The 27,207-nt window shown below is 36.6% G+C and overlaps 2 protein-coding genes across 2 annotated transcripts in view; one reads left to right on the top strand and one right to left on the bottom strand.

Moving 5' to 3' along the window:
* LOC117930160 (histone-lysine N-methyltransferase, H3 lysine-9 specific SUVH4) overlaps positions 1–22,195 on the top strand; it is a 45,289-nt gene extending 23,094 nt beyond the window's left edge. The window contains exons 8-15 of the mRNA XM_034850652.1: positions 2,620–2,718; positions 3,909–3,958; positions 4,033–4,121; positions 17,818–17,977; positions 19,658–19,763; positions 19,880–20,062; positions 21,045–21,266; positions 21,793–22,195. Coding sequence (XP_034706543.1) covers positions 2,620–2,718; positions 3,909–3,958; positions 4,033–4,121; positions 17,818–17,977; positions 19,658–19,763; positions 19,880–20,062; positions 21,045–21,266; positions 21,793–21,906 — 1,023 coding nt within the window. The 3' untranslated portion in view covers positions 21,907–22,195. The remainder of the gene's footprint in view (positions 1–2,619; positions 2,719–3,908; positions 3,959–4,032; positions 4,122–17,817; positions 17,978–19,657; positions 19,764–19,879; positions 20,063–21,044; positions 21,267–21,792) is intronic.
* An 860-nt stretch (positions 22,196–23,055) lies between these two features.
* Positions 23,056–25,950, bottom strand: LOC117930161. The gene is made up of 2 exons (XM_034850653.1): positions 25,451–25,950; positions 23,056–24,226 (listed from the first exon to the last, which is right to left on the bottom strand). Exons 1-2 carry the CDS (start codon positions 25,844–25,846, stop codon positions 23,294–23,296), a joined length of 1,329 nt encoding a protein of 442 aa, XP_034706544.1. The 5' UTR covers positions 25,847–25,950; the 3' UTR covers positions 23,056–23,293.
* Between the last annotated feature and the right edge of the window lie 1,257 nt (positions 25,951–27,207).

Here is a 27,207-nt window from a genome sequence, read left to right as displayed (position 1 = left end):
ATTAACAGTTCAGGATGCTGCAATGCTAGAGGCCCCTTTCTCTTAGGAAGAGGTGTTCATTGACCTCTCGAATCTCTGTGGGGACAAAGCACCAGACCCTGATGGCTTTTCTATGGCATTTTGACAATTCAATTGGAATTTTGTGAAGGGAAGGTGTTGGGTTTTTGTAGGGACTTTCATGTGCAAGGTATATTCGTAAAGAGCTTGAATGCAACTTTTTTGGTTTTAATTCCTAAGAAAGGGGAATCAGAAGATTGTAAGGACTTGAGGCCTATTAGCTTGGCGGGTGGCTTATACAAGTTGTTGGCTAAAGTGTTAGCCAATATAATTAAGAATAAGGTGGGTGAGGTGGTGTCCAGTTCCCAAAATGCCTTTGAGCAGGGAAGGCAAATTTTGGATGTTATGCTTATTGCTAATGAGGCCCTTGACTTGTTGAAAAGCAATGATTGTGGTTTGCTTTGCAAGCTTGATATTGAGAAAGTCTATGATCATGTTAATTGGGAATACATGCTCTTGGTTTTAAAAAAGATAAGACTTTGGGGAGAAGTGGATCAATCGGATTAAATGCTGTATTTCTTCAGTAAGATTTTCAATTTTTGTTAATGGTACTTTGTTGGGTTTTTTTGAAAGCTCTAAGGGTCTAAGATAAGGGATCCTCTCTCACCTTCTTAGTTTGTCATTGCCATGAAGGCTCTTAGTTGTTTGCTCAAGAGGGCTAAGGTTGGAGTTTCTCGCCATGTTGGTGGGTGAGTAATAGAGGTGAAGGGGTGGAAATTTCTCACCTGTTGTTTACCAATGATGCTTTAGTCTTTTCCGAGCCTTCTCAAGATTGGTTGACTTATTTAAGCTGGTTGGTTAACTTGGAAAAGAGTGAGTTAGTTTTAGTGGGGAGAGTGAATAACTTAGAAGAGTGGGCTCTAGAGTTTGGTTGCAAGGTGGGTGCACTTCCATCTTCTTACTTCGGCTTTTTTTCAGGTTCTCCTTTTAAATCTGTGGCAGTGTGGAATGGGGTGGAGGAGAGGTTTCACAAAAAGCTATGTAGAAAATATAGTATATTTCCAGAGGTGGGAGGCTTATCTTGATCTGATGCATTTTATCTAGTATGCCTATCTATTGTATGTTCTTGTTTTACATTCAAAGGACTATTAAGTTATTGTTGGAGCAAATCCAAAGGGATTTCCTATGGGAAGGAGGGGCCCTCGAGTGGAAGCCATATTTAGTAAGGATATCCCCTGTTCAGACAAAAGTAAGGATGGCTTGGGGGTTAAGAATCTCTCAACTCTTCACAATGCCTTCTTATGTAAATGGAGTTGGTGTAATGCTGAGAATAAAGGGGCTTTATGGAAGCAAGTTATAAGTTGCAAGTATGGGGTAGAAGAAGGATGGCGTGCCAAGGAAGTGAGAGAAAGATATGGGTTACAGTTATGGAAAGCCATTAGAAAGAATTGAAATCTTTTGGCTTGTAGAGTTGCTTTCTCAGTTGGTAATGAATAGAGAGTGAGATTTTGGAAGGACAAGTGGTGTAGTGATGAACCACTTTGTACTACCTTCCCTTCTCTTTTTGCAATTGTTGCTTCAGAGGAGGCTTGGGTGGTGGATGTTTGAAAGTTGTTAGATGAAGGGGGTTGTTGAGCATCTCGCTTTTCTAGGCTCTTAAATGATTGAGAGGTGGACATTGATAAAAAGAAAAAGAAAATTGATTGAGAGGTGGATATTGTGGAGCGCTTCCTTAAGAGTCTGCAAGGGAGGAGAGTGTATAGGGACGAGGAAGATGAGGCGATTTGGACAAGGTCAAAAAATGGTAAGTTCTTTGTGCCCTTTACTTGACTTTAGATCCAAGAAGTATAGTTTCTTTTCCAATAGGTGTAATTTGGAATTCTTGGGCGCCGTCAAATGTGGGTTTTTTTGCTTGGGAGGCTACTTGGGCAAAGGTTTTAACCTTGGATCATTTAAGGAGGAGAGGGTGGTTTTTGTCAAATAGATGTTTCCTTTGTCATTTAGAAAAACAGTCCATTGATCACATATTTATCCACTGTGTCAAGACAAGAATATTATAACATTTATTGTTTTTCTTGTTTGGAGTGTATTATGTGTTTTCTTGTTTGGTCAGAGGGACGTTATTAGGATGACATGACTCTTTTGTGGGTGAAAAGAGGAAAAAGGCGTGATGAGCTATTCCCTTAGGCTTGTTTTGGACAATATGGAAGGAGAGAAATAGTAGATCATTTGAAAATGAGGGACATTCTATTCAAGGATGGAAACACTCCTTTCTCTATAATCTTGGTCTAAGTTGGTTTAGATTCTAGTCCTTTGTTTTGTAGTAAATTTTTATTGTCCCTCTATTTTTTGGAGGCGTTTTTAGGCACTTACAGTGTACTTTTTGAATGCTTTCAGGTGCTCTGTTGGTGTTTCTTGTTTATAATATTCTCCTACTTTACTCATCAGGGGGAAAAAAACTACTCCAGTCCTTTTTTATTCTCTCTCTCTCTCTCTCTAATTTATTTTATTTTATTGGTTGACCATCATTTTTTTTTTTTTAATTAGAATTTCACTACTCCAGTCCATACAATTTGATCAGATTGTTTGGTCCAATGAATTTGTTTTGCTTTTTGTTTGCAGGTTGTCCAATATTGGGCTGAAAAAGGAGTTTCTGGATTTACAGTTTTTAAGTACCGCCTAAAGAGGCTTGAAGGGCAGCCAATTTTGACAACAAACCAGGTTTCTATATTAATTATGGGTTTTGAATGTCTTTTTTCTTAATTCTTGACCATTTTCTTTCTGTGATTACAGCTCATTTTCTCCCTCTGAAAGCTACCTGTATTATGCTTTTAAATACCATGTAAAATTCTGAAGGCAATGAGAACTAGTCACTGTAATAGGTACTAAAAACCTTGGGATATTGCATCTGGTTTATTGTAGTACAAAAGCTTAGTTGAATGCTTGAATATCTAACTTAATGTGTTGCAGGTCTTGAGTTATTGCAAGTTAAATGTTTGAATGTGCTGACGACAAACAGTATAAGCTTGTTCTATGTAACGTGTTTCTGAGTCTACATATCTTCCTAGGATTATGAGTAACACCTAGGGGAGGAACCACATATGCCTCTTGTGGAAGATTTCCATTTAGAGATGCATTTTTTACATCCATTTGCCATAAACTCTACTAATGAATAAAGGCAGCTGCAATTAAGGTATGAATGGAGGTCATCTTTGCAACAAGACCAAAAGTCTCCTTACAGTCAATACCATATTTAGATGATGGATCATTGTAGTGAATTCTGTTTTACAGAACGTACTAGAGCTTGTTTTTGGAATCATTAAAGTATTGCTTTCTGCTGGGACTGTATTTTTACTAATTGGTTGAAAATATGTTTCCCCTTTTTCTATTTTTTTTTTTGTTTTTAGAGGAGCAAATTTCTTGCTGTGCAAATCAGAATGGACGACACCAATCTAATCATCTTCACAAAGTCTAATCCAAATAATTTTGGATAGGATGCTGAAAACTTAGTCCCATTGTTCCACTCTAAGAGAACATTTTTCATTTTTTGGACTACAATTTTCTTTTTCTTTTTTAGTTTTATTCTTGTTTAGCTTTTCTGATTTATCAAAATATGTTTTAGTGCTATAATGTAGTTTTCCAAATTCTTTGCGAATTTCTATTTTTAATTAAAACATGGATCCCTTCTCTTTGTTGTTTGTGATCTCATTATCCACTTATTGACAGATGATTTATATGTGATAATGTATTTTGTTGGACTAGTTGGTACTTTACCGATTTATGCTTTATACTTTTTGTTGTTTCTATTCAAACCATGTTTTCGGTCCTTTCTTCATTGTAGCTGGCCTTGAGATAGTGAACCATCGTTGTTATGCATCAAGTAGTCATATTTTATTTCACTTTGATGACAGGTTCAGTATGCCCGAGGACGTATTCCTAACTCAATTTCAGAAATACGCGGGTATAAAGTTAATTGCTACTTAGCCAATGCTTTACTTCTTACTGTGATCTCATTGTCCTGTTTTGTTGGGTAAGGTTGGTTTGTGAAGACATTTCTGGAGGTCAAGAGGATATTCCTATTCCAGCCACCAATTTGGTTGATGATCCACCTTTTGCCCCCACAGGCAAGTTTAACTATCTGATTTGGTGACTTAATGGTGGTTATTTTACAAGCAGCATACAATCGAAATAGAGTGATGTAGGACAATCCTAAGATGGTTGTTTACAATCAAATAGGTGGGCTAGAGTTTTTATTCTGTAAGGTTTAAGGAAAGGAACGAGGGATAAAGTTTATGGTAGAGAAAATAAAATAAAAAATATAGAGAAAGAAGATACAAAGAAGAAGAGATAACAACCTTAGAGTCTTACTAAGATCTTCTAGGAACCTCACTTAGAAGAAAATCAATGGAGTCTCATCATTGAGAATAACAACACTTGTAAAAAAATTAATATTATTTAATCACCATCAATCAATCAATATTGTGATTTATGTCAATTAGCCTTATTTACAGGCTTGTATAAGAAATCTAAAGCCTACTAGGATTCTAATAACCCATTATAACTTTAATTCTAATTGTCTTATGATTTAATGTGCTAAGACTCTAATAAATATTAATCCTAATGTAATTCAAACTAAAACTAATGCCCATCCTCATCAATTCCCCCCACTTGAAAAACTTGACCTCGAGTTTTAGTGATTTTTGACAATCGATTGAAATTTTGAGCAATGCCTTACACCTTTTTTTTTTCTTTTTTTTGTGGACTCTTTGCTATGGTAAGATGGGATCTCAAGATCTCTTGAACTTCTGTAATTTCATACAAGATAAGTACCAAACTTGAAAGACTTTCCAATGTGGTGAAATAAATTGATAGTTGTCAAAATAATTATGTGTCATCGACAAGTTTGTGGCAAGTTCTATGTCGTGCATAAGAGGAAGTTTATTAGGTGATTCTATAGGCCACAAGTTAGAAAAATCAAGGATATTACGCACTTATATTGGATATTCCTTATCATTCTCTTTAAATTCATCCATTTCTCGGATTAGAGTGAAAATAATTTTAGTTTCCATACTCTGTTTTTCAAATTGACACATAGTAAGCACCATTTTTGGTTGTGTCTCCTCTTGGCTTCTTAATTGGCGAGACTTTTTCATTGGATGAAGGATCTTCTTATGCCCATTGCTGGTTAGGGAGCTAGGTGGTGGACCCTCAAATGTTTCTTTTGTTTTGTCGACGAGGAGTCTACTAATCACATTTTAATTCATTGCATGAAGACTAGGGTTTTGTGGGAGTTATTATTTGCTTTGTTTTTTTGTCTGACATGGGTTCTTCCATTCTCGATTAGAGAGACTCTCCTTGGTTGGTATGGGTCTTTTGTAGGCAAGAAGGGTAAAAAGACTTGGATGTTGGCTCCTTTATGCCTTTTTTGGGTGGTGTGGAAGGAAAGAAATGAGATAGGTTTCGACAATGAAGAGCTTTCAATTCATTGGACGAATAATTCTTTTGTGCGTAGTTTTTGGTCTTGGACTAAGCTGTATATAGATGATGGACCTTTACTTTTAATCGATCTTTTTGATTGGTTGGGTTCTAGGTGAGGTTTTTTGTATTCCTTTTTTTTTTTTTGTTATTTTTGCCTTTTGACCCTTGTTGTATACTTTTTGTATGCCTTGGGTTGGCCTTTGGGCTCCCTTTTTTCCTCATTTATAAATTATCTTCAACTTTTACCTATCCAAAATAAAATAAAATCTTATGCCCATTGTGTATAAGAGTATATGTATTTTCGTAGCCGTCATGTTGAACCCTTCTATAAAACAACTAAGGTTTTCCAAGCAAAATATGACTTATTTTTACTGGTAAGACCTCACACCATACAAACTCTTCGAAGTCCTTACCAAAAAGAAATGTGACCAAACAACGAAAACTTATTGGAATGAAGGTGTTGTTTACCCATGCTACTTGGAATGGATTTGGATTTGTCTCTATTTTAAGGTTTAGCTTCTCAACAAGGTCTTGTGAAGCTATGTTCAAATTACCACCTCCATCAATGATCATGATATGTAACTTCCTTTGGCAAGAGACACGTGTATGAAAAATGCTAGTATGTTGCCAATCTTATTCTCTTTTCACCTTTGGGACAACTAACAATGGTCATACTACAAGACTATAACCTTCCATCTTACCATCATAGTAATCACATGCATCATTGAGTCCATCTTCATTGTAAGTCTTTTCTTTTTTTGGATAACTCTACAATTCAGATTTTGGATCTTCAACACAGAAGTGTAAACATTTGCTTAGGCATACAACAACATAATGACCATGCCCACCACACTTAAAGCATAAAGGAGTCACACCTACCTTTTAATCTCCAATATTCATTGAAGTTTTACCCTTATTAGTAGCTTTATTAGTCACATTCGTAGTTTGTTGATTGCTGCCTTCACCATTCACATGGTTAGAAGTTTGGAAATTTGTTGTGCTTGATGATTTGCTTGTTGTTTGATTGAAGAAAGTACTCCCAATTTGTGAATGTGGACATTTGTAAGTCTAAAATTTGAGCCTCTCTTCTATTTTAAGGGCTAGTTGATATGCATCATCCACAGTGTAAGTGTTTATAGCTATTATCTCAAGCTGAATCTCCATTTGAAGTCTAGCTTTATAATGAGTTGCAAGTTAAACCTCACTTTCCCGCACTCGATTTTGAATGCTCAATTGATGAAATTCTTCTGTATATTCTCCAACTTAGTACCTTGTTTAGAGAAAACAATTGTGTACATGAGTTTCTAAAAGAAGGGGAGGGGGGGTGGGGATTTACCCTAATTCGTAGCACTCTCTCCAGCTTGCCTATTTATTTTACGTCCTTGTTTTGCATTCTAAGATCGGTTAGGCTGAGGTTGGAGCAAATTCAAAGAGACTTTCTTTGGGAAGGAGGGACCCTTGAGAGAAACTACATTTGGTTAAATGGTCTAATGTTTGCTTAGATAAAAGAAATGGTGGATTGGGGGTTAGGAATCTCTTGTTGCTTAATAGAAACCTTATGTGCAAAGGAGTTGGCGTTTTGCTAAGGAGAGGGGGCCTTTTTGGAGGTAGACCATTAGCGGAAAATACGGGGAGGAGGCAGGAGGGTAGCGCTCTTATGAGGTGAGGGAAGTGCATGGGGTAGGGTTATGGAAAGTCATCAGAAAGGATAGGGACTTGTTAAGCTACAGAGTTGCCTTTTTGGTGGGGAATGGGAAGAGGGTGAGGTTTTGGAAGGACAAGTGGTGTGGTGATGAGCTTTTGTGTATTTTTTTTCCTTTCTTATTTGCTATAGTTTCTTTCAAGGAGGGGTGGGTGGAAGAGGTATGGAACCATTCTCCTAAGGGAGGTTGTTGGGCCTCTCATTTTTCTAGGTGGCTCAACTATTGGGAAGTGGAAACTGTGAAGCGTTTCCTTCTGAGATTGCAAAGGAGGATGGTGTTTAGGGACAAGGATGAAAAATTTTTGTGGACTAAGTCAAAGAATGGGGCTTTCTCTGTCAAGACCTTGTGCAAGGCGTTGGCGCCAAGAATATAAGGTATGTTCTCTACAAGTATGATATGGAATTCTTAGGTGCCATCGAGGATGGTTTTCTTTGTTTGGGAGGCTACTTGGAAGAAGGTTCTAATTTTAGACCACATTCAAAGAAGAGGGTGGTCTTTGGCGAATAGATGATTCTTATGCCTTAAAGACGAAGAATCCGTTGTATTAGATCATCCTTCATTGTGACAGAATGAGGGTTTTGTGGCATATTTTATTCTTTGTTTTTAGCATGTTGTGGGTGCCCCCCTTCTCGGTTAGAGAGGCATTGTTAAGATGACAAGGTCTTTTTGTGGCAAAAGGAGGAAAAAGGCTTGGCAAGCTATTCCTTTATGTTTTTTTTGGATTGTTTGGAAGGAAAGATATAATAGGGTGTTTGAAATGAGGGGCGGTTGATTCAAGGGTTCAAATTCTCTTTCATTTGTAATCTTTGGGCATGGTGCAAGTTTTATATAGTTCCTAGTCATCTTGCCATTATGGACTTTGTGGACTGGTTGGGTTCGGGCTAAGAGGGTTTGTTTTTGGTGTCCTTCTTTGTTTTTGTGACACCTTTAGGTGTTTCTTTGCATACTTTCTGTGTACTTTAAAACACTTTTTTTTAGCGTTTATATTTTTTATAAATTGTTTCCTTTTACCTATCAAAAAATTGTATACATGAGTTGTTCATAGTCAGCTAGGAGAAAGTGTTCCTTTGTCTTCAACTTCATTCATCCATGTGTCTATAGGTAGTTGTTCTGTTCTCTAAAGCTAATTCTCAATATTATATCACCATAGACATGTTGCTCTTTTCAATTTTGCCTTCACAAAAGGAAATTTTTTATTTTTAGGCATAGCATACCAATTAAAGTAATATTTTATTGACATAATCCAATCAAGAAAGCTGTTGGATTTAATTTTCCATAATATTCAGCAACTTTAAGGGGTATCTTTTGTGTCACATCATCATCTTACTCAAAAAGTTTGGTCCCTTCTTTGATTTCCCATCCTAAAATTGTCTTGTTCTTCATGTGGTCTATAGGGTGATTTTTTGTTTGAATTAATGGCTTGTAGTTTCATCTTCAATTGGTTGTTTTTCTTAACTCTTTTCTAATAACTTCATGATCTCATCAAGTTTGCTATTTAGTTGTATAATAGCATCTTGATGAGATTTTGTGTGGTAGAAATTTCCTTTAGGTGTGTTGTAGTGGCATCTTGATTGTTAGAAGTATTTTTTGAACTCATGTTTGCGTAAGTCTCTCCACTCCTCAATTACATACACCTTCAAGCCAAGAACTTTTGGCTCTTACAACCATAAGATAGTTGCTTACAATCAAATAGGTGGGCTACAATTTTTATTTTTTAGGGTTTAAGGAGAGGAACGAGAGATAAAGTTTATGGTGGAGAAAAATAAAATAAAAAATATAGGGAAAGAAGATACGAAGAAGAAGAGATAGAAACCTTAGAGTCTCACCTAGAAGAAAATTGATGATCTCACCATTGAGATTGCAACACTTGCAAAAAAAAAAAAACTAATATTATTTAATCACCAATCAATCAATCAATGTTTTAGTTTATTTCAATTAGCCTCATTAATAGGTTTCTCTAATCTTAGCTATGATCTTGGTTATGATCTTAGCTATGATCTTGTACAGACTAGTGACTAGGCTAATAGGTCTAAAATATGAGATTTTGTTGGTTTGATGTTTTTGGCACAAGAGCAATGAAGGTAGCATTGGTGCTTTGGTTCATTACCCCATTATTGTGAAACACCAAGAACACTTTTAGAAGATCCTCCTTATGTCATATACCAACACTTTTGATACACTACAATGTTGAAACCATTAGGCTTGAGCAGGGTGCTCTAGGAAAGGCATCCATGCAAAGGAAGTTTAGGTTAGCTGGTAGGGCGACCACTACATTTGTGGGATAGGGCTTTTATTAAATATCTAAGAGATTGTTGTAAGGGTTTTGTTGTAGTGGATAAAGACACTGCAAAGCGGCGAACCTCCAATGGGAAAGAATTATCATGAGTGCAGATGACAAGAAGGTTCTTGGATCACTTCAGGTGGTAGTGGGGCCTTTTTGTTACTTGGTTCATTTGTGGTGGGAGGCCTCACCTTGGTCGTCACAATTCAATACCAAGAGGGATGGAAAGCAGTGAAAGGTTAGAGTGGAAGAAGATGTTGGTGGTGCTCCACACGTTAAAGAGGGTGTGTGAGCAAGAAAGCACTATTGGTTTACAAGAGATGAGGAGATGTATTGAGCTTGGGGGCCATTAGTTGCCATAAAGTTGGGGAAGTAGTTGGTGGCTCTAAAATGCCACTACTCTTAGGTCATTATGATGGTGGTTGTGGGCCTAGAGATTTGGCCCTTGGATTATTGGAGGAATCCTACTGTGAGAAAGATAAGTCACTTTGGGTCGAGGCTTTAGTGGCTCTCGAAAGGTAGTTAAGGACTCCTCTAGCCCCTTGATCCATGACATTTATGGATAAGGCTAAGCCCATTTGACAATTTCAAGGGATTTAAGTTGCAGATCAAGGGCCATAGAGTAGTAGCCTTAAGTATAAAGAGGAGTCCTTCCTCTACACCTCATTTTTTTAGGGAGCTTCCAAAATTGGAGTGCTTTGTTAATTACAACATATCAAGTGGAAAACAGAGGATTTGGAATAGTGGGTAGGATATGGCTTGTGGGTGATTATGAAGTTTGAGATTTTCAAATTTCCATTAGTTGGTTTAGAGGTTGGGTGTTTGGCTCTCCTCAAAAATAGGAAGGATAGAGAAGAGGAGAGGGGTTGGAATTGTATCACTTGATCTCAAGGTAAGGGTTTTAGAGGTGTGGGCTTGTTTTGTGTTTCTTATGAAGGCATAAGGTAGTCATTTTAGTAAGCGGCAAAGGAGAGTGTAATTGGAAATGGTGGGTAGATGAAGTTTGTTTTTAGCCAAGGATTCGATAAGATTGCAATATGCAGATTTGGTTTGCAAGCTTGAAAGGTTTTTTGGAGTCTTTATGTCTTTCTAAGCCTTTAGGGTGATGTTTTTGTATCGAGTTATGGGTTGTTGTTTCTCTTTTCTTTTTCTTGCCTTTTAGCTCTATTTTTATACTCTGTGTGTACTTTGTGCACCTTTTTCAACAGCTTTCAATATATTTGTTTAGTTTACCTATTAAAAAAAATCAATCTCGGGTGCCATTTCCTTGTCTAATTGAAACACTGTATTGTGAATCTCCTCCTGTTGAAATGGGGTGATCCAACCATGCAACACTCTCTGCTGAAATGGAAGACGAATCCAATCCTTTTAACCTTCTAAGAATCACCCAAAGTTTTGGAGTATAACTTTCCAAAAAAATGCACTATCTCCTCGGAGATGTTTCCAATGTTATCTAGAATTACCCCTTCTTCCCACACCAAAGACTTTATGAAGTTTCCGTTTTGCCTACCATTGGCTACCCTATGAAAATACTTAGAGTTGCAATCCTCTTCTTTTATCCATTTGATTCTAGCCTTTTGCCTCCAATACACCTCTTCCTTTAACAAATTTTCTAGTTCCACTCTCCTTAAGGCCCTCATTGCTAAAAGTTTTGAAGTCAAATTCCTTACTGCTGACTAGCATCAATGCTAACAATGTTTGTAAGAATGTTCTTTTTCTCTTTAAATCTTCGAAAGACACAATATTCCAATTTTTCAGCTTTGATTTGACAAATCGTATCTTCTTCATGAATATATTATTCCCATCCTACAACTTGACACTCATTCCAACATAAACCAAAATTTTCATTCAAAACTGGGTATAACAACCAAATGTTTTCAAACCTAAATGGGGTATAACACTCATTCCCCATTTAAATGGATTGGTGTCTAGGACAATTGGGCAATAATCAAAGGTCAATTTGGGAAGCACTTCTTAGAGGCTTTGAGGGAACCCTTGCTTCCACCTATTTGAATACAAAAATCCATCCAGCCTCTTGCAAACAAGGAATTCTTGCATGTCTGACCATGTGAAAGATCCATTTCTAAGAGGATCCTTAAGTTAAAAATGATCCTTAAGGTTTTAGCCAATCAAAAGCAATGTCGCCAATCAAGTTAATTTAAAGTCTTTTGTGGTCTATAAAATGTTAAAGAGTGCACCAATACAAAACACAGGCAACCAGTAAAAAGATGTCAAGTTTAGAAGAATTATGCATTGGTCAAGATTTTTAGAATTAGTCAAATCTGATCTGCAATGCAGCTTTGCTAACATCAAGGAAAAAGAATATTCTTCTAAGCATGAAAAGGTACAATGTTGGGATCATACTAAGATTATGACAATGCTGTTCAAGTTTCTTCCAAATTAATATTATCTATTGTAAACTTGTAAAAGATAGTAAAGGGGCCCCTGGTGAGAGATAGCTGCTAACAAACTAAACCAAACTTTGTATTTGGATATTCAGGCTTCACTAGGTTTAAGAAAGTGCAGGTCTCTTATTCCAAGGGATGAACAATAGGCATCTATAGCTTGTTGTCTCTTAAGGGCTTTGATATAACAATCCCTGAATGTTTACTCACTATACATGGTTTTGAGAAAATAAACCAAAGGACTTTCTGGAAAGTTGTGGGAGCATGGGAAAGAAAGAAAGAAAAAGCTGATTGTTTTGTCTTTTGAAATAATTTGCATCAATTATGCTAACATCTTGGAAGGCACAAATTTGGAAAATGAAACTATGTTACCGTTGATGCCCTTGTGTAATGGGCCAATCATCCTATTTTACAGGCTTATCAGATTAAGCTTGGACCAGGTTTGGGCCCTGCTCATTAAGAAAATGGCCTCGATACTTGTACTCAAGCTTGGCTCAGAAATTTCACCAATAAGATCAAACAAGTGTCTTTACAAGCGGAGTGGAGCTGCTCATTTTTAGCTTTCTTCTCTGCACCTTTTGAAGAAACTGAGAATCACTCTAATATTCATTCAATTGTATTGTTTACATAATTGGGTCCCTATTTAACATTTACACAAAGAGCAAAAAATGGAAAAAATACAAATATGGAAAAAATAAAATCACACAAATCACCCACAATTGGGGCCTCAATCTTTCCCTCAATATCCTATAAATCACTATTCAAATTATACCAGATTTCCACACTCCCCCTCAAGTTGGATCATAGATATTAATCATGTCCAACTTGTAAATAAAATCTTCAAAGCTTGATTTCTGTAACCCCTTGGTGAATATATCTGCCAATTGTTTCTTGTAGGGATATAAGTCATGCAAATAGTTCCCTTCTCAATGTTCTCCTTTATAAAGTGTTTGTCCACTTCTATATGTTTGGTCTTATCGTGTTGAACAGGATTATGAAAAATACTAATGGCAGCTTTGTTGTCAGAATAAAGTTTAATGGGAAGCTCTACTGTAATGTGTAGTTCTTCCAACAGTTTCTGCAACTATAATCCTTCACACATACCTTGTGCAACTGCTCTGAATTCAGCCTTGGCACTGCTTCTGGCTACTATACTCTGCTTTTTACTTCTCCATGTTACTAGATTCCCCCAGACATAGGTATAGTAGACCTTCTGTCATTTGCTGATCCTGCTCAATCTGCATCTATATAGATCTCTACCTTTTTACTGTCACTCTTCTTAAAGAATAATCCTCTCCCTGGAGAACCCTTTAGGTATCTGAGGATCTTATACATTGCTTCCAGATGACTTTCCTTTGGTGAATGCATGTATTGGCTAACCACGCTTACGGCGAAAGCAATGTCTAGTCTAATGTGAGAAAGGTAGATCAGTCTACCTACTAGTCGCTGATCTCTCTCTCTATCCACGGGTTTTCCGTCGTTTTCCGTCCTTTTTCTTGCCTTGATAGGGGTATTGCTTGGCTTGCATCCCAACATGCCAGTCTCAATCAACAAGTCAAGTACATACTTTCTCTGGGAAATACTAATTCCCTTTCTTGATCTGGCGACCTCCATTCCTAGGAAATACCGCATTTGACCTAGATCTTTTACCTCAAATTCTGTGGCTAAGACCTTCTTCATCCTCTCCACTTCTCCTATGTCATCTCCAATGAGAATGATGTTATCGATATACACAATTACGATGGTCATCCTTCCATCGTTGGACCGTTTGAAGAACATAGTATGATCCGACTGTCCCTATTGGTATCCTTGGTTCTTAATCACCTTTGCAATTCTACCAAACCATGCTCTTGATGATTGCTTGAGACCATACATAGATTTCTTCAATTGGTATACCCCAGTTTCTTCTTCTTCTTTACAGAACTCTGGTGGTAGCATCATAAACACTTCTTCTTCTAGCTCATCATTCAGAAAGGCATTTTTGATATCAAATTGATGGAGTGGCCAATCGAGGTTTGCTGCCAAGGATAAAAGAACTCGTATAGTGTTCAGCTTTGCCACTGGTGCAAATGTCTCGGTATAGTCGATGTTGTAGGTATGAGTGAACCCCTTTGCAACCAGGCGGGCTTTGTATCGTTCTACTGTGCCATCCGCCTTATATTTCACTGTGAATACTCATTTACAACCCACTGGTTTCTTCCTTCTAGGCAAATTCATCACTTCCCAAGTCCCATTTTTTTCCAATGCCCTTATTTCTTCCATCACTGCCTCTTTCCATTCTGGAATCTCCAAGGCTTTTTGAATGTTTTTAGGAATCTGGATTCTATAAAAGTTACTTGTAAAAGCACGACACTTTGCAGAAAGAGGATTATAAGACATAAATTTCGAGATGGGATGGAAAGTACATGAACGAGGTTGTTTCCTAAGAGCAATGGGTAAGTCATCTGTTACCTGATCAAGATTGGAGCCAGACTCCCGAGGGGTTGGAACTATCACTGGTTCCGACTCTTTTAGTGCTTCGAGATGAGTGTCTCATTGGACTTCGATTTTGGCCTCCTTGAGTAGACGAGTGTTTCCCTATTTGTCTGTAATTCTGTATGTCCCCCTGAGTTTAAGTGTCCTTCTGTATTCGGCGAAGAGGTAGATATAAGGCACAAAGTGGATTTGAACATAGCAACATCGAGGTAGTCTAAGGTTAAGGGTGGTCTAGTTTCACTCACAGACTCCCCCTGAAGCGAGTAGTAGGGAGTATGCTCAAAAAATGTGACATCTAGGCTAACATATAGCTTTTGTGAAATTGGATCATAGCTTTTGTAGCCCTTTTGTGTGAAAGAGCAGCCAAGAAAGACACATTTAAGCGCTCTGGGATCAAATTTGTTCCGCTTTGGTCCGTGAGTGTGGACAAACACAGTGGACCCAAAGACACGAAGTGGAAGATGTGCATCGAGTCTAGAATGAGGAAAAAATTCTTGGAATTTCTAGAGGGGTTTGATAAAAGATAGAACCCAACTAGGCATTCGGTTAATAAGGTATGTGGCTGTCAAAATGGAGTCACCCCAAAATTGTGAGGGCATGTGAGAGGTAAACAGCAAAGCACGAGCAACTTCAAGAATATGTCTATTTTTCCGTTTTGCAACCCCATTTTGCTAAGGGGTGTCAATGCAAGAACTTTGATGCATAATACCATTTTCTTGTAGATAAGTGCTCAAGGAGTGATTGAAATACTTAGTACCATTATCAGTACGAAGAATTTGAATTTTGGTGTGAAACTGAGTTTGTATCATAGAGTGAAAGTTCATGAAGACTGATCGAACCTCATTTTTATCAATCAACAAATATACCCAACACAGGCGAATGTGATCATCCATAAAAGTAGTAAACCATTTTTTATGGGTCTTATTAGGGGTACGTGAGGGTCCCCATAGATCACTATGAATTAGAGTAAATGGTATGGATGGTCTATGCTTAGATTTAGGAAAAGACGCTCGATGGTGTTTGGCAAGTTCACACACTTCACGCTGAAAATCCCATGAAGCTTTATTTGAACATAATGAAGGAAATAAATGTTTCAAGTACTAAAAACTAGGATGACCCATCCTTTTATGCCATAACAAAAGTTCATTGTCCTTAGGACGAGATGCAAAATTACAAATAGGAGGAGGACACTGTCCATGCGCATTAGTTTCGTCGAAGTAATATAAACCCTTATGTTCCTTAACACTGCCAATCGTTTTCCTCGATGATAGGTCCTGAAAAACAAAATGAGATGGTAGGAATTTAGCTGAGCAATTAGACTTTTTGGTTAATTGGCTAATAGACAACAAATTGCAAGATAAATTAGGTACATGTAGGATAGGGTTGAGAGTAATAGATTCAGAAATATGAATACTCCCTTTGCCAGCAACTAGGGATAAAGTACTGTCTGCAATTTTTACTTTTAAATTACCGCACAAGGAGAGTATGTAGAAAATAATTGTTGAGTATCAGTCATATGATTAGATGCACCAGAGTCGATAATCCAGGGAGTAATATGAGACATGGTGCTAAGTGCTATAAAAAAGATACCTTTTTGGGCCAAAGAACCAGAGGATAGAGTAGTAGAAGACTGACCAGAGGTTTGGAAATTAGAAAAAAGCTCATATAGTTTCGCAAGTTGGTCGGAATTAAACCCCACACTAGAAGTTGACTGACGAATTTCTGTGGGTGTTTTGTCTGCCTGGGTTTCGGTGGAGGCCTGATGAGTATGGGCTTTATTGGGTTGTCTGGGCTTCTAATCCACGGGCTTGGCATGTAAAGGCTAGCAAGTGTCTTTAGTGCGGTCCAGTTTCTTACAATGCTCACAATAAGTCCTCTTGGACTGTCTTGGGCCTGATTCAGAGTGAGGCCCACTAGATCCAGCATGAGGCCCACGGGTTAAAAGGGCTGAAGCCTCGGGCCCAGATGAGAAATGTTCCCTCAGCATCACTCTTCTTCTGCTTTCCTCTCGTCGCACCTCAAAGAAGACCTCTCGGATGAAAGGCAACAGCCGGCGATTGAGAACCCTGCTCCTTACGTCGTCAAGCTCACGGTGCAGTTCCACTAGGAACTCAAAGATCCTCTCGTTCTCTATCTTCTTCTTGAAGTGCACATTGTCACTCGTACACTCCCACTTCTCTTCGCAATTGAGATCGAGATCTTGCCACAAACCTAGCATCTCGGTGTAGTATTCCGTGACTTCTCGATCTCCTTGTTTCATCTGCTAGAGCCGCATCTTTATCTCAAAGATTTGGGAAACATTCTCGACATCGAAATATGTTTCCTGTATCGCATCCCACACATCCTTTGCCGTCGGGAGGAACATGTAAGTTTTGCCAATGGCTAGCTTCATGGAGTTAATCAAGCATGAGGTGATGAAGGAGTTTTCGGACCACCATTTCTGGGATGCTGCTACATCGGTCGGAGGTGGTCGCTGAGTCTCATCGGTAAAAAGCCCTAACTTTCCCTTTCCGTCAATAACAAGCTTGATTGCCTGCGCCCACTCTCTGTAATTCTTATCGTTCAATTTTTCAACGGTAAGATGGAGTGGGGAGTTTTCAAATGCACCGACGGGGCCCATTGAGGAGTGTATCTCCGAATTTCTTTCATGGTTTGCCAATTGACTGGACTCATGGTTGTCTCCTATTTGGGCAGCCATGGATTGATTAGGGTTTTAGAGCAAACACTGCTCTGATACCATGAAGAAATTGAGAATCACTCTAATATTCATTCAATTGTATTGTTTACATAATCGGGTCCTCAATATCCTACAAATCACCATTCAAATTATACCGGATTTCCACACCTTTAGTTTGAGTAGCTAAATGCATTTGCATATACATTACCTCTTTTCCTCTACAAGTTGATTAGGCTCTTCTTTTGGTACTCTATTTTATTTTTATTTTTAAATTTTAATTTTTATGTTTTCTTTTTACCTTATCTGCTCACTTGTTATTCCTTACTACCTCAAAAACTGGGGAACATAGTAGCTGATTTGGAATTTGCATTTTATTCCCAACCTCTGTCAAGTTATCAAACTTCTTCTTTTGTGGTGAGGAGTTCTGTTTTCCAACATCCATGACATAATCCGTACTCGCGTTGGTAGCCACTGAGGGCCTGTATCAGGTAGCAAGAGGTTGGGATGGGATGTGGATTTTCCAGTATGTCATCTATGATCTATCATAGCAAAAAAAAAAAAAAAAAAAGGAGGAATCTTTACATCCTTTCAGGCACATTTGTTGTCATTTAGCCGCTTGCACTATTGTTGGTCTTTCTTGTTTCCTTTTTCATTTGTTTCAATGTGCATCACTGAAGTTATTGTGTTTATTTAATGTTATTTTCCCCTCAAATCATCTCCTTTCAATCCAAAGTTGAATGCAGGTATCTCTATTTAGTCAACTGGTATGATTGGAACTTCCCTATATTTCTAATGTTTCAGGTTTTACATATTGCAATTCAATTAAAGTTTCCAAAAGTGTAAAGCTTCCCTCAAATGCCATTGGATGCAATTGCAAAGGAACTTGTACAGATCCCAGAACTTGTTCTTGTGCTATGCTTAATGGGTCAGACTTTCCATATGTGCATCGTGATGGTGGCAGGTGAGGAACATATATTATCAAAATTCCAAAACAATATTTGTTGTAATACATTTTGTACTGAGAATTTCTTAAGCAAGAAGAATTCCTATTCACTGGTTCATATGTTTTATTAGGTTTCTCAGTGTAATAAGATGCAAGTAAAAGTGTTCTGGACAGATTTGAGGTCTTCGACTTGGTGACTTCCAAAAAACTTGAGTCCTAGTGTTCAAAGTAGATAAAAGATCTTTCAAAAGACAAAAGGCAAAAACAGAAGTATATACAGAGTACAATTGTGAGATTGAACCAGTGCTGATAATTTGTTGGCATGGGACCTTACTAGATTTCATGTTAAGCTCAAACTTCCCTTACCTTTTTGTAATTGAGTTCAGAAACCCAAGCCCGATTTATTTGATAGGGGTTGTAACACAAAACAAACTGGCCTATCTTTCTTATATATAACAATAAGAAAATGTTGAAATAATATTAGTCATGTAATTAAATTAAATAATTCAAAGCATTAATCATATTTAAAAATTAGATGGTAATTAACATGTCATTTGAATACACTTCTTGTTTTCTATTTTTAATAATAGAAAATGATACTAACTTTTATATAAAATATAAGATGGAAATTTTCCATTATTGCTCACTAATAATAGTGGAAGCAATGGTGCAGAGTCAAAAAAGGATTCTTTGAGACTTATCTTAAAAATTAATGGTTTTTGAAAGCTGTTTAAAAGAAAGTTGAGATATTAAGAAAAATTATTATCTTAAATTTTTGAAGTTATTGTTAAAGACATAAGATAAGCACATGCTTTTTATATACAGGTTACTATATTTTATATAGAAATTATTACTATTAATGATTTTTAAAACAAGAAACAGAAAGTGTATCCAAACATGTACTAAGTTAGCAATTGGTTTGGATTCTGTAATTTATATTCATGGATTTGTTTCAATACACTTCTCCAAAAAAGACCTAGTTTAGTATTTTAAGAGGAGAGAAATGGCTTTACCATAGTTCAGTGTTCAACTATTTATGAATGGCAAAAGAAAACATGGAAGTAAAAAGAGTCTTAATAAAAGAAATGAGTTGCAACCCAAGTACCCAGGAAGCATACAAGGAATGCCAAAGGGTGAAAATTAAAAAGAGAAGGAAAGAGAAAGCAATGGGTTACAACACCAAGCTCAGGACTTATCTTGTCAAAGAAATCCAAGGGTTCAATATTGTCATTTCTGGTAAAAAGCAGTTTTAGTAAAGTGTCCCTTTCCACCCCACAAATAATTTAAATTCTAGAGTTTCCAAAATAATGCACTATGACATTGGTTTCAAAACTTCAGATTACCATCTAAGTACCCTATATTTACATAAATAACAAATTGATGTTGGGTAAACCTGTCAACTGTATATTCAGGCTGTTCTGCTCACTGTTAAATCTCATGACTTGACTAAAGTCTTGGTTTTGAAGAGGCTGTATATTGCTGCCTATAATCAATAATTTGGATAAGGAACTGCAAACAATGTTATGACAATAAGAGCAAAAAAAAGAAAATCAACAAAAATAATGATAATAATATCAATATACTTACTATTTTGCTGACTGAGCCAATTTTATTCATATAGTGCTTGTTCTAGTGGCTAATTTTATTTGGTTTTCTTTTGTGAAGTGACACTCTTGCCTTTTCTGCTTTTTTTTCCAGATTAATTGAAGCCAAGGATGTTGTGTTTGAATGTGGTCCAAAATGTGGCTGTGGACCTGGTTGTCTTAATCGGACATCTCAGAGGGGGCTAAAATATCGGCTTGAGGTTGTGTAACTATAGCTGATTGATTATCTGCAATGCTCCTGTCTGGCACTGATTGTTGGTGTATTTTGACTGGTATTTTTTTTTAACTTTGATATGATCCTGGTGGATGTCAACAGGTCTTCCGCACTCCAAAGAAAGGGTGGGCTGTAAGATCTTGGGATTATATTCCTTCAGGAGCACCAATTTGTGAATATAAAGGAATACTTATGAGGACAGATGAATTAGATAATGTTTCTGATAATAATTATATTTTTGACATTGATTGCTTGCAAACAATGAGAGGGCTCGATGGAAGAGAGGTATTGTAACAATTATTCTACTAATTTTTGTATGATACAACTTTTTATCTTTTTCCATTTCCCATGTCAATTGATCACTAATTTAGTGTAAAATTGTAAATTATTTGATGCTGATGGTTTTTTCTTCATGTCATGTTATATGTTCAGTTACATTTCTATTCAACAAAAGTTTGCTAAGCCTTTGAATAGAGGTTGTGAATCTTGTGTATCAGGGCTCCAGTATTATATGGGTCATCTCTCCCTTGCCAATATGGTCACTTGTAATTTCTTGCTGCTGGGTGTTTTGATGAAGTTCTGAAATCATGAAAGTGATACACAAAGGTTTTCTCTAGATGTAAAACAGATTATAACTTTGTCCAGATTGACCTAGTTTGCCTATTTTCAACCAAAAAGTTGCATTAGATGCCTGCTTATTAATTATTGAATGCTTATATTCTATGTTGTTCAGCCTTTTTTCCCCTTAATGCTATGCATCTTGTTCCCTGTGAAACTAATAAATCTGCGAAGAATTGTGTGATTGCTCATGATCTGGATGCATTTATTGTTGTGAATCTGCTCTGGGCCTAAGGTGCAGACCAGAAACCTTATTTTGTTTGGTTTATGGATCTTGTGGTAATGGAACTTAGACTTGGGGAATTTTAGTGCGGATCACATATAACTCGAAGTGGGTGGATATTCTTAATGTTATGAATCTTATGATGTACTTGTGAAATGATTGATTGATGTAGGATACTCACTAAGAAATATGTTGTGTCAGGGATGCAATATTAATTGTTATTAGGCATTTGTACTTTGTGAGCACGTGCTGATCATCAGTAGAGTTGGTTCTTTTCTGTTCCTTGCTTTTAAGACTACCATGATAGATATTTTTGAGATTCATGATAGCACATCTGTGAAACAAGTGAATATTGTCAGTCTTAGTTGTTTACTTATATTTTTCACTAAATAGGGTTCTTCCTTATGGTCCTTTTTCCCCTAACAGAGGCGATTTCGAGATGTATCCATGCCTACAAGTACTGATGATCAGAAATCTGAAAGTGTGCCAGAGTTCTGCATTGACGCTGGTTCCACTGGAAATGTTGCAAGGTTCATTAATCACAGTTGTGAACCCAATCTCTTTGTTCAGTGTGTTTTGAGTTCACACCATGATGCCAAGCTTGCTCGAGTAATGCTATTTGCTGCAGACAACATACCTCCTTTGCAGGTTATTCACTACTCCCTCTCTGAACTAACTACTAATTTATTAGAGAAGCTTATTTCTGAAGAAAGAGAATGGAGTGCCATAAGCAGTTGTATATGCATTGCACACATGCATGTGCACATACACATGTATAACTGTTTATATTTTGAGAAGAAAATGTTCATGCCTGCTGCTTGAGAGATGCTTGTTGCACTATGATGAAGTATGCTTGTGGACTGGTGATAGTTGAGCCTCATAGTAGAGAGTGAAGTAATATGAGATTGATCTATGTACTCTGGTTTGTTCAGCATGCTAGGGTTCTTTGTTCTGGAGCTTCTAGGCCCATCTATTCAGGTCAATGTATCATCCAGGAAAGATAAATCAGGAGGTTCTTTTTTGATGATGGATCATGTTTGTCCTGTCCCTTGCATAAGCACAAAAGTTGATTATATGTGTTTGTCACATTTTTTCTCCCAAAATATTTGTTTACTTAATGTGAAATTTTATTGCCAAAATTTTTGTTGTCACTAACTATATTTCTTGCTTATAGGAGCTTACATACGACTATGGTTACACCCTTGACAGTGTCATGGGTCCTGATGGCAAGATAAAACAGATGCTATGCTTCTGTGGTGCAGCAGATTGCCGGAAACGCCTACTCTAGGGTATGAATTTTCTGATGTGTTGTCGATTCTGCTAAATGATATCCCGATCACTGTATATGCCAAGCAAATACTGGGCCTTTTTTATTTTTTTCTTCTTTTTTTTGTGAATTGGAGAGGTGGGAAGTTATCCATACAAGTTGGTTGTTGTATTTTCCCTCAACTTTTTGTACAATCATTCACTGTTGCAGTCTTCTGGATCCTGCTGCTCCCTTTTCTAGGGGGTTCTGATACTAATCCTATATTTCAAAGAAATGAGAAAAATGATAGCCTTTTTTTTTTTTTCTTAAATTCAGGGAAATCACGCATTATTACCGGCTTGAAATCTCTTATTAGCAAGTAATCTTATTGCAGTTGAGATCTATATGCATCCTGTTTTCTTTAGTAATTAGTCTATTAGTATTCTGTTGTGTCCTCTTCTAGGCATGTGAATTTGCCCTGTTTTGCTTGCAATCTAAGCTGAAGTAGGAAACATGCTGCTGAAGCATCCTTGCAGAGTGATTCCCCTGCATTTGCAGTTGGCAGGAAGGAACTGTTTCCACTTCCAAAGAAACCGAGAGAACCAATGACCATTCTCTTCAATATATTTTAGTTGTACTTGTACCTTTTGAGTTTGAAAGTGTGTTATCAAATGCAATCACAATTACAAACCAAATGAAAATAACGCCTCCGGACATTGCTTTCATAATATAACTGGGGTCACATGTAAAATAATGTCTTCACACTGCTATTAACAGTACCCCATTGTATGAATGGCATTTTGTTTGTCTGTTTTCCTGGCATATTTATTTCAACCCATCAACTTCTGAGATGTGACGTAGCAATCCCCCCATATATTTGTGTGCAAACTCTTAAAGCATTTGCTCCTAGCTACATTTAATCTGAATTATTCTCTAGAATTCATTTTCTATGCTTAACTTGAATCATTTGATAAATCCATGTTTCATGATTTGGAGCAAATCAGGTGCGTTTATTTTCTCGCCTTTATATTTCTGTCATGTTAAATTCTCCAAAGAAATCATTTATATGATAACAGATGGTATCAACGTGGGCAGAGAAATTACCGATACGGTCCTTACCATCTTAATCAATTCGCTCATGAATCTGCAAAATTGCTGCTGAGTACCTGCTGTGCATGATCTTGCCATAACTCTAAAAATAATGGCCCACTTCCCAATTGATAACACTAGGAAAATTATTCTGTACAAGCATTTCAATGTCAGCTTACTGAGTAGAATGTGGCTGATTGTTCTCCAATAAAAGGGCATACGCATGAGCATGATAATTAGAAACTTCCTAAGTACATGCTTATGAAGTTAAGTTAGGGTTTGCAAGAACATAAAATGCCAACATAATGAGCTACAGAAAATCTCAAGCTCTATCAAATAATCAAGAACCGGATTCCTCGAGTTCTGAACTGGCCTTTGTCCGATACTGGCGACCTGGTTTCTGCAAGCTAGTACTAATTTTACTAGCAACCGGCTCTGGCTCATCTTCGTCCATTGCACAAACTTCAGTTTCTTGACAGTCCTCAGCAGCAATGCCAAGGGGCAAGCCTTTCCTGTGCATGAACTCCTTCCCAACATCTTCCTGCTTTTGCGGGAATTCACTGCTATGTTTCATCATGTAAGTATCAGCTGATTTCTTTCTTGGAGTGAAGGTTACTGATTTTGGAAGATCAAAGGCCTTGTCTGCCTGTGACTCCAAGGCATCCGGCTTCTTCAGCATATTAAGAAAGTCCATGTAGGCACGCCGATTAGATTCCTCATCAATATCACTGGAAGAATCAAAAGTATAACATGTGTACTTGGTAGGATTTCGGAGATAATCTGGAACTCCAGAAGGATCTTGGGGTGTAAAAGATACTTTCTCTGAAACTGTAGCTTCTTCCATTGAGCAAGTCTCCATTGTAAGATTTTTGGTTCTTTCAGACTCTTCTTCCTTGCTATCAGTTTTACAACCAGGATCAAATCGAACACGTTTATGTAACTTTGAATCCAACTGATTTTCCTTCCTCTTCAAAATTGATTTCAGGTTAGCACCATCTTCAGAAGTGTTGATTTGAGTAGCTGCAGCAGCTGGCAATGTTTTATCAGAAACCCGTAAAGAATCGAAACTTCCAGCTGCTTCTGCGTCTTCTTGGAGCCTAATTTTTGCAGCCATGTGATTTGCACGTGGATCTCTAGCAACATCCTTGAATGACTCCGGAATCACATTGCAGGAATCCAATTCAATTGCATAATCATTAAAATCAGTCATATACAAGCGTTCACCAGCCTTTTCCCTGCCAACAGCCACTTTGTCATATTCATCTTCCTCTTCCTGCATAAAATCCCATGTTATATCATATACGATAGACATTCAAAAGTCAAACCATCAAGCCTCCAATTTTAAGAATGGAAAACTCTTAGACTATGTTTGGTTCCTGGAGAATTGAGAGAAAATGCGAGGAAAAAAAAAATAAAAAGGAAAACTAGAAGAAGAAAAAGTTAAAGGAAAATAAAAAAGAAATCTGAAGTCAATAAATTATTTTATATATTGCTTTAAACGCATTTAACTTATTTTGGTTCTTTTATATAAAGATTAAATAATTTGAAAATGCATAATTATATTTGATTTTCTTTTATATATATATATAATGAAAATAACTCCCAAATTTCACAGTTTCTGTTGATAGAGTTAATTGTTGTCTTTCACTATTTTCTAATTCTGTCCCAACACTTACAAGAGAGAACTAATGCAGAACAAAAAGTGCCGAAGAATGCCTATGCTCATTTGGTGGCATTGAGTCAGAAACTCTAATAATTTTTACTCGTCCTAGTTTGACTTATTACAAACTGCATGCTCTTCATTTCTGATATCATTTGTGATCATAAGAGTGATTATTTGATTAATGATTGGAGTAGAAAACTGAAAATGAAAAAGTTATATGAGTGCTTAATTGGTTTATTCTATACTCAAAACATTCGACCAAGAAAGAGCTGCAGGAAAATGTCCCAGCAATCTGTGGAGGAATTTCCCTAAATGGTGTGGAGGTATCCCACGCCTTCCCATAATGGAATCATGGAAACTCGAGTTTCATTTCGGTTTCATGAAATCTCAGAGACGTTTTCCTATTAGCTAGGAAAAGCATTTTCCGATCAGGAAACAAAAGGTTTCCTACGAGTTCCTGGACAATGTGAATGGTCTTCCATAAGAAATACAACTTTCTAGTTCATTATTCCCAATTGTGGGGTGTCAGTGACCAGGTCTAACCCAAATCTATTAGATAGGTGGTTTATACTACTACAATGCATGAAATTAGGACCTCAGAATGGAATCGGAGAATTCCAATTCCTGAGTTTGATTAGCATTATAAAGACCTCAAAATTCACCAACAATTCAATATAACACAAAATTTTCGAATTCCACTTGATTGGAATTCCTAATCGATCTAATTCTACGCATCCAAACAACAGAAATAGCATAAAAAATTAAGCCAAAAAAATAAATAAATAAAAGCAAGCAAGCTGCAGAGAAAATAACAGCCACAACAAAAATGATTACCTCATTATCAAGAGCACAGTCCAAGCCGATGGAGGACCTAATTTCCCATTCTTCATGGTTATAGTCGTCTGGTTTAACAGGTCGACTTGACGAACCACGAACTCGTGTTTCTCCTTCAAGATCATCATCATCTAGGTCTTCAAGGTCTTGTTCAAGCTGCTTGCCGAAGCCTACAGAGCTCCGTTTCTTCGCGAATAATCCATCCAAGTTCGAAGAATAAGACGTTACCTCAGTCTCCGGGATGTCTTTCTCTCGATTCCATTCTCTCTTCTCCACCTCGTCGTCGGTAAGCGACCACAGAGAACTCAGATTCGCACATGGCGACAACGATGAAGACGACGACGAAGCTAGAGATCCAAAAATTCTATCCACGCGAACTCTGAAACTGTCTTCCATGGATGATGGCGATGAGTCAATTAGGGTTTTGAGGTTTGGCCTCGAGGAGCTTTGGGAAGTGTGGTGGAGAAATATTTTTTTTATAGTGTGGTGAAGACAGAATTTTTTTTTATCTTGGACTAGGAAAGAGACACTCTTGTGACCAAACGTACTTCTTTATATAGAGCACCAACTTTGACGGATTGGTCGAGTTGTACCCAACAACTCAAACTTTTATTTATATATATATATATATATATTACTAAAATTTAAATAATAAATAATACAAAATTTTAAGATAGCAATAAAAAATATAAAAATAAAATACATATGTAATTATAATTTGATATTTTAAAATATATATATATAAGAATAAAATGAATATTATTATATAAAATAATAATAATTATAAATATTATAAAAATATTAAAATCGGGTTTGAGTTAGGTTTAGGTTATACGAACCTCGATCTGAACCTAATCCAAATTAAATTTAGATTGAGAAAATTTAACTTAAAGCTAATGTTTGTCCAAACTTATTCAAACATTAGGTTTGGCAGGCCAACCCGTTCAATTTGCATGCCTAGCCCTTTATCATTAATTAGCGGAAATTACAAAAACACCATCAGAGGTAATTGGAATTTGGATCGGAAGTACGAAGAGATGTATCGGCCCACCTAATATGATTGCACTCAGGTCCATCCAAAGTGGAAGTGTGGGCCTGATCCAACTTGTGTGCCTTTTTAATCCCATGTTGGAGGCCAGATGGAACTCCATTCTCGGGATTTTGAAGAAACATACAACGTTTTTAAAAAACATTTTTCAAAATATGGTAATTGAAAATATTTTTTCAAATGTAATAAGTCAAATTGAAAGCTGTCGTCTAAAAAGTAACGTCTATTTAAATATTGAAATTTGAAATTATCTTTTAAAATTTACACTAAAATTATTTTTAAAAAGAAAACAACTTTAATATAATATAAATAAAGAGACAACTTAAGGTTGATATTTCACAAACTTCCATAAATTTAAAAATATTTTTTAAAAAATATTTTTTCAAAAAATAGGTAATTCAAATTATTTTTATAATCATTATTGGCATTATTATTTATTCTATTAATATTAATATTATTATTGTAAGTCACTGTAGATTTAGTGTATTTGCCTTGTATATAATTTTTAAAAATAAAAAATATATAAATGTCTTGAAAATGTTAAAAGATTTGTCCATTGGGTCATTGTAAGTGACTTAAATCATGTACAAAGGGATGATATGGACTAAAAATACTAATTCTAGGTTTTCTCATGATGTATTAAAAATGTAAGAGAAAGGAAGTTTTTAATCAGTAGCTGATTTTTCTTAAAAAAAAAAAAAAAAAATAA

Source organism: Vitis riparia, chromosome 14 (assembly GCF_004353265.1).
Source record: "Vitis riparia cultivar Riparia Gloire de Montpellier isolate 1030 chromosome 14, EGFV_Vit.rip_1.0, whole genome shotgun sequence".
Taxonomy (NCBI): Eukaryota; Viridiplantae; Streptophyta; class Magnoliopsida; order Vitales; family Vitaceae; genus Vitis; species Vitis riparia.
The sequence above is the reverse complement of the archived record's forward strand: the minus strand, read 5'-3'. Positions and strand labels throughout refer to the sequence as shown.

What these genes read in the sequence shown, in the direction of transcription:
- LOC117930161 (XM_034850653.1), bottom strand. Translation starts at nt 25,846, where the DNA reads ATGGAAGACAGTTTCAGAGTTCGCGTGGATAGAATTTTTGGATCTCTA. An exon ending in ACTGTGCTCTTGATAATGAG is followed by an intron (nt 24,227 to 25,450) that starts GTAATCATTTTT and finishes GATTTTATGCAG; the next exon opens with GAAGAGGAAGATGAATATGA.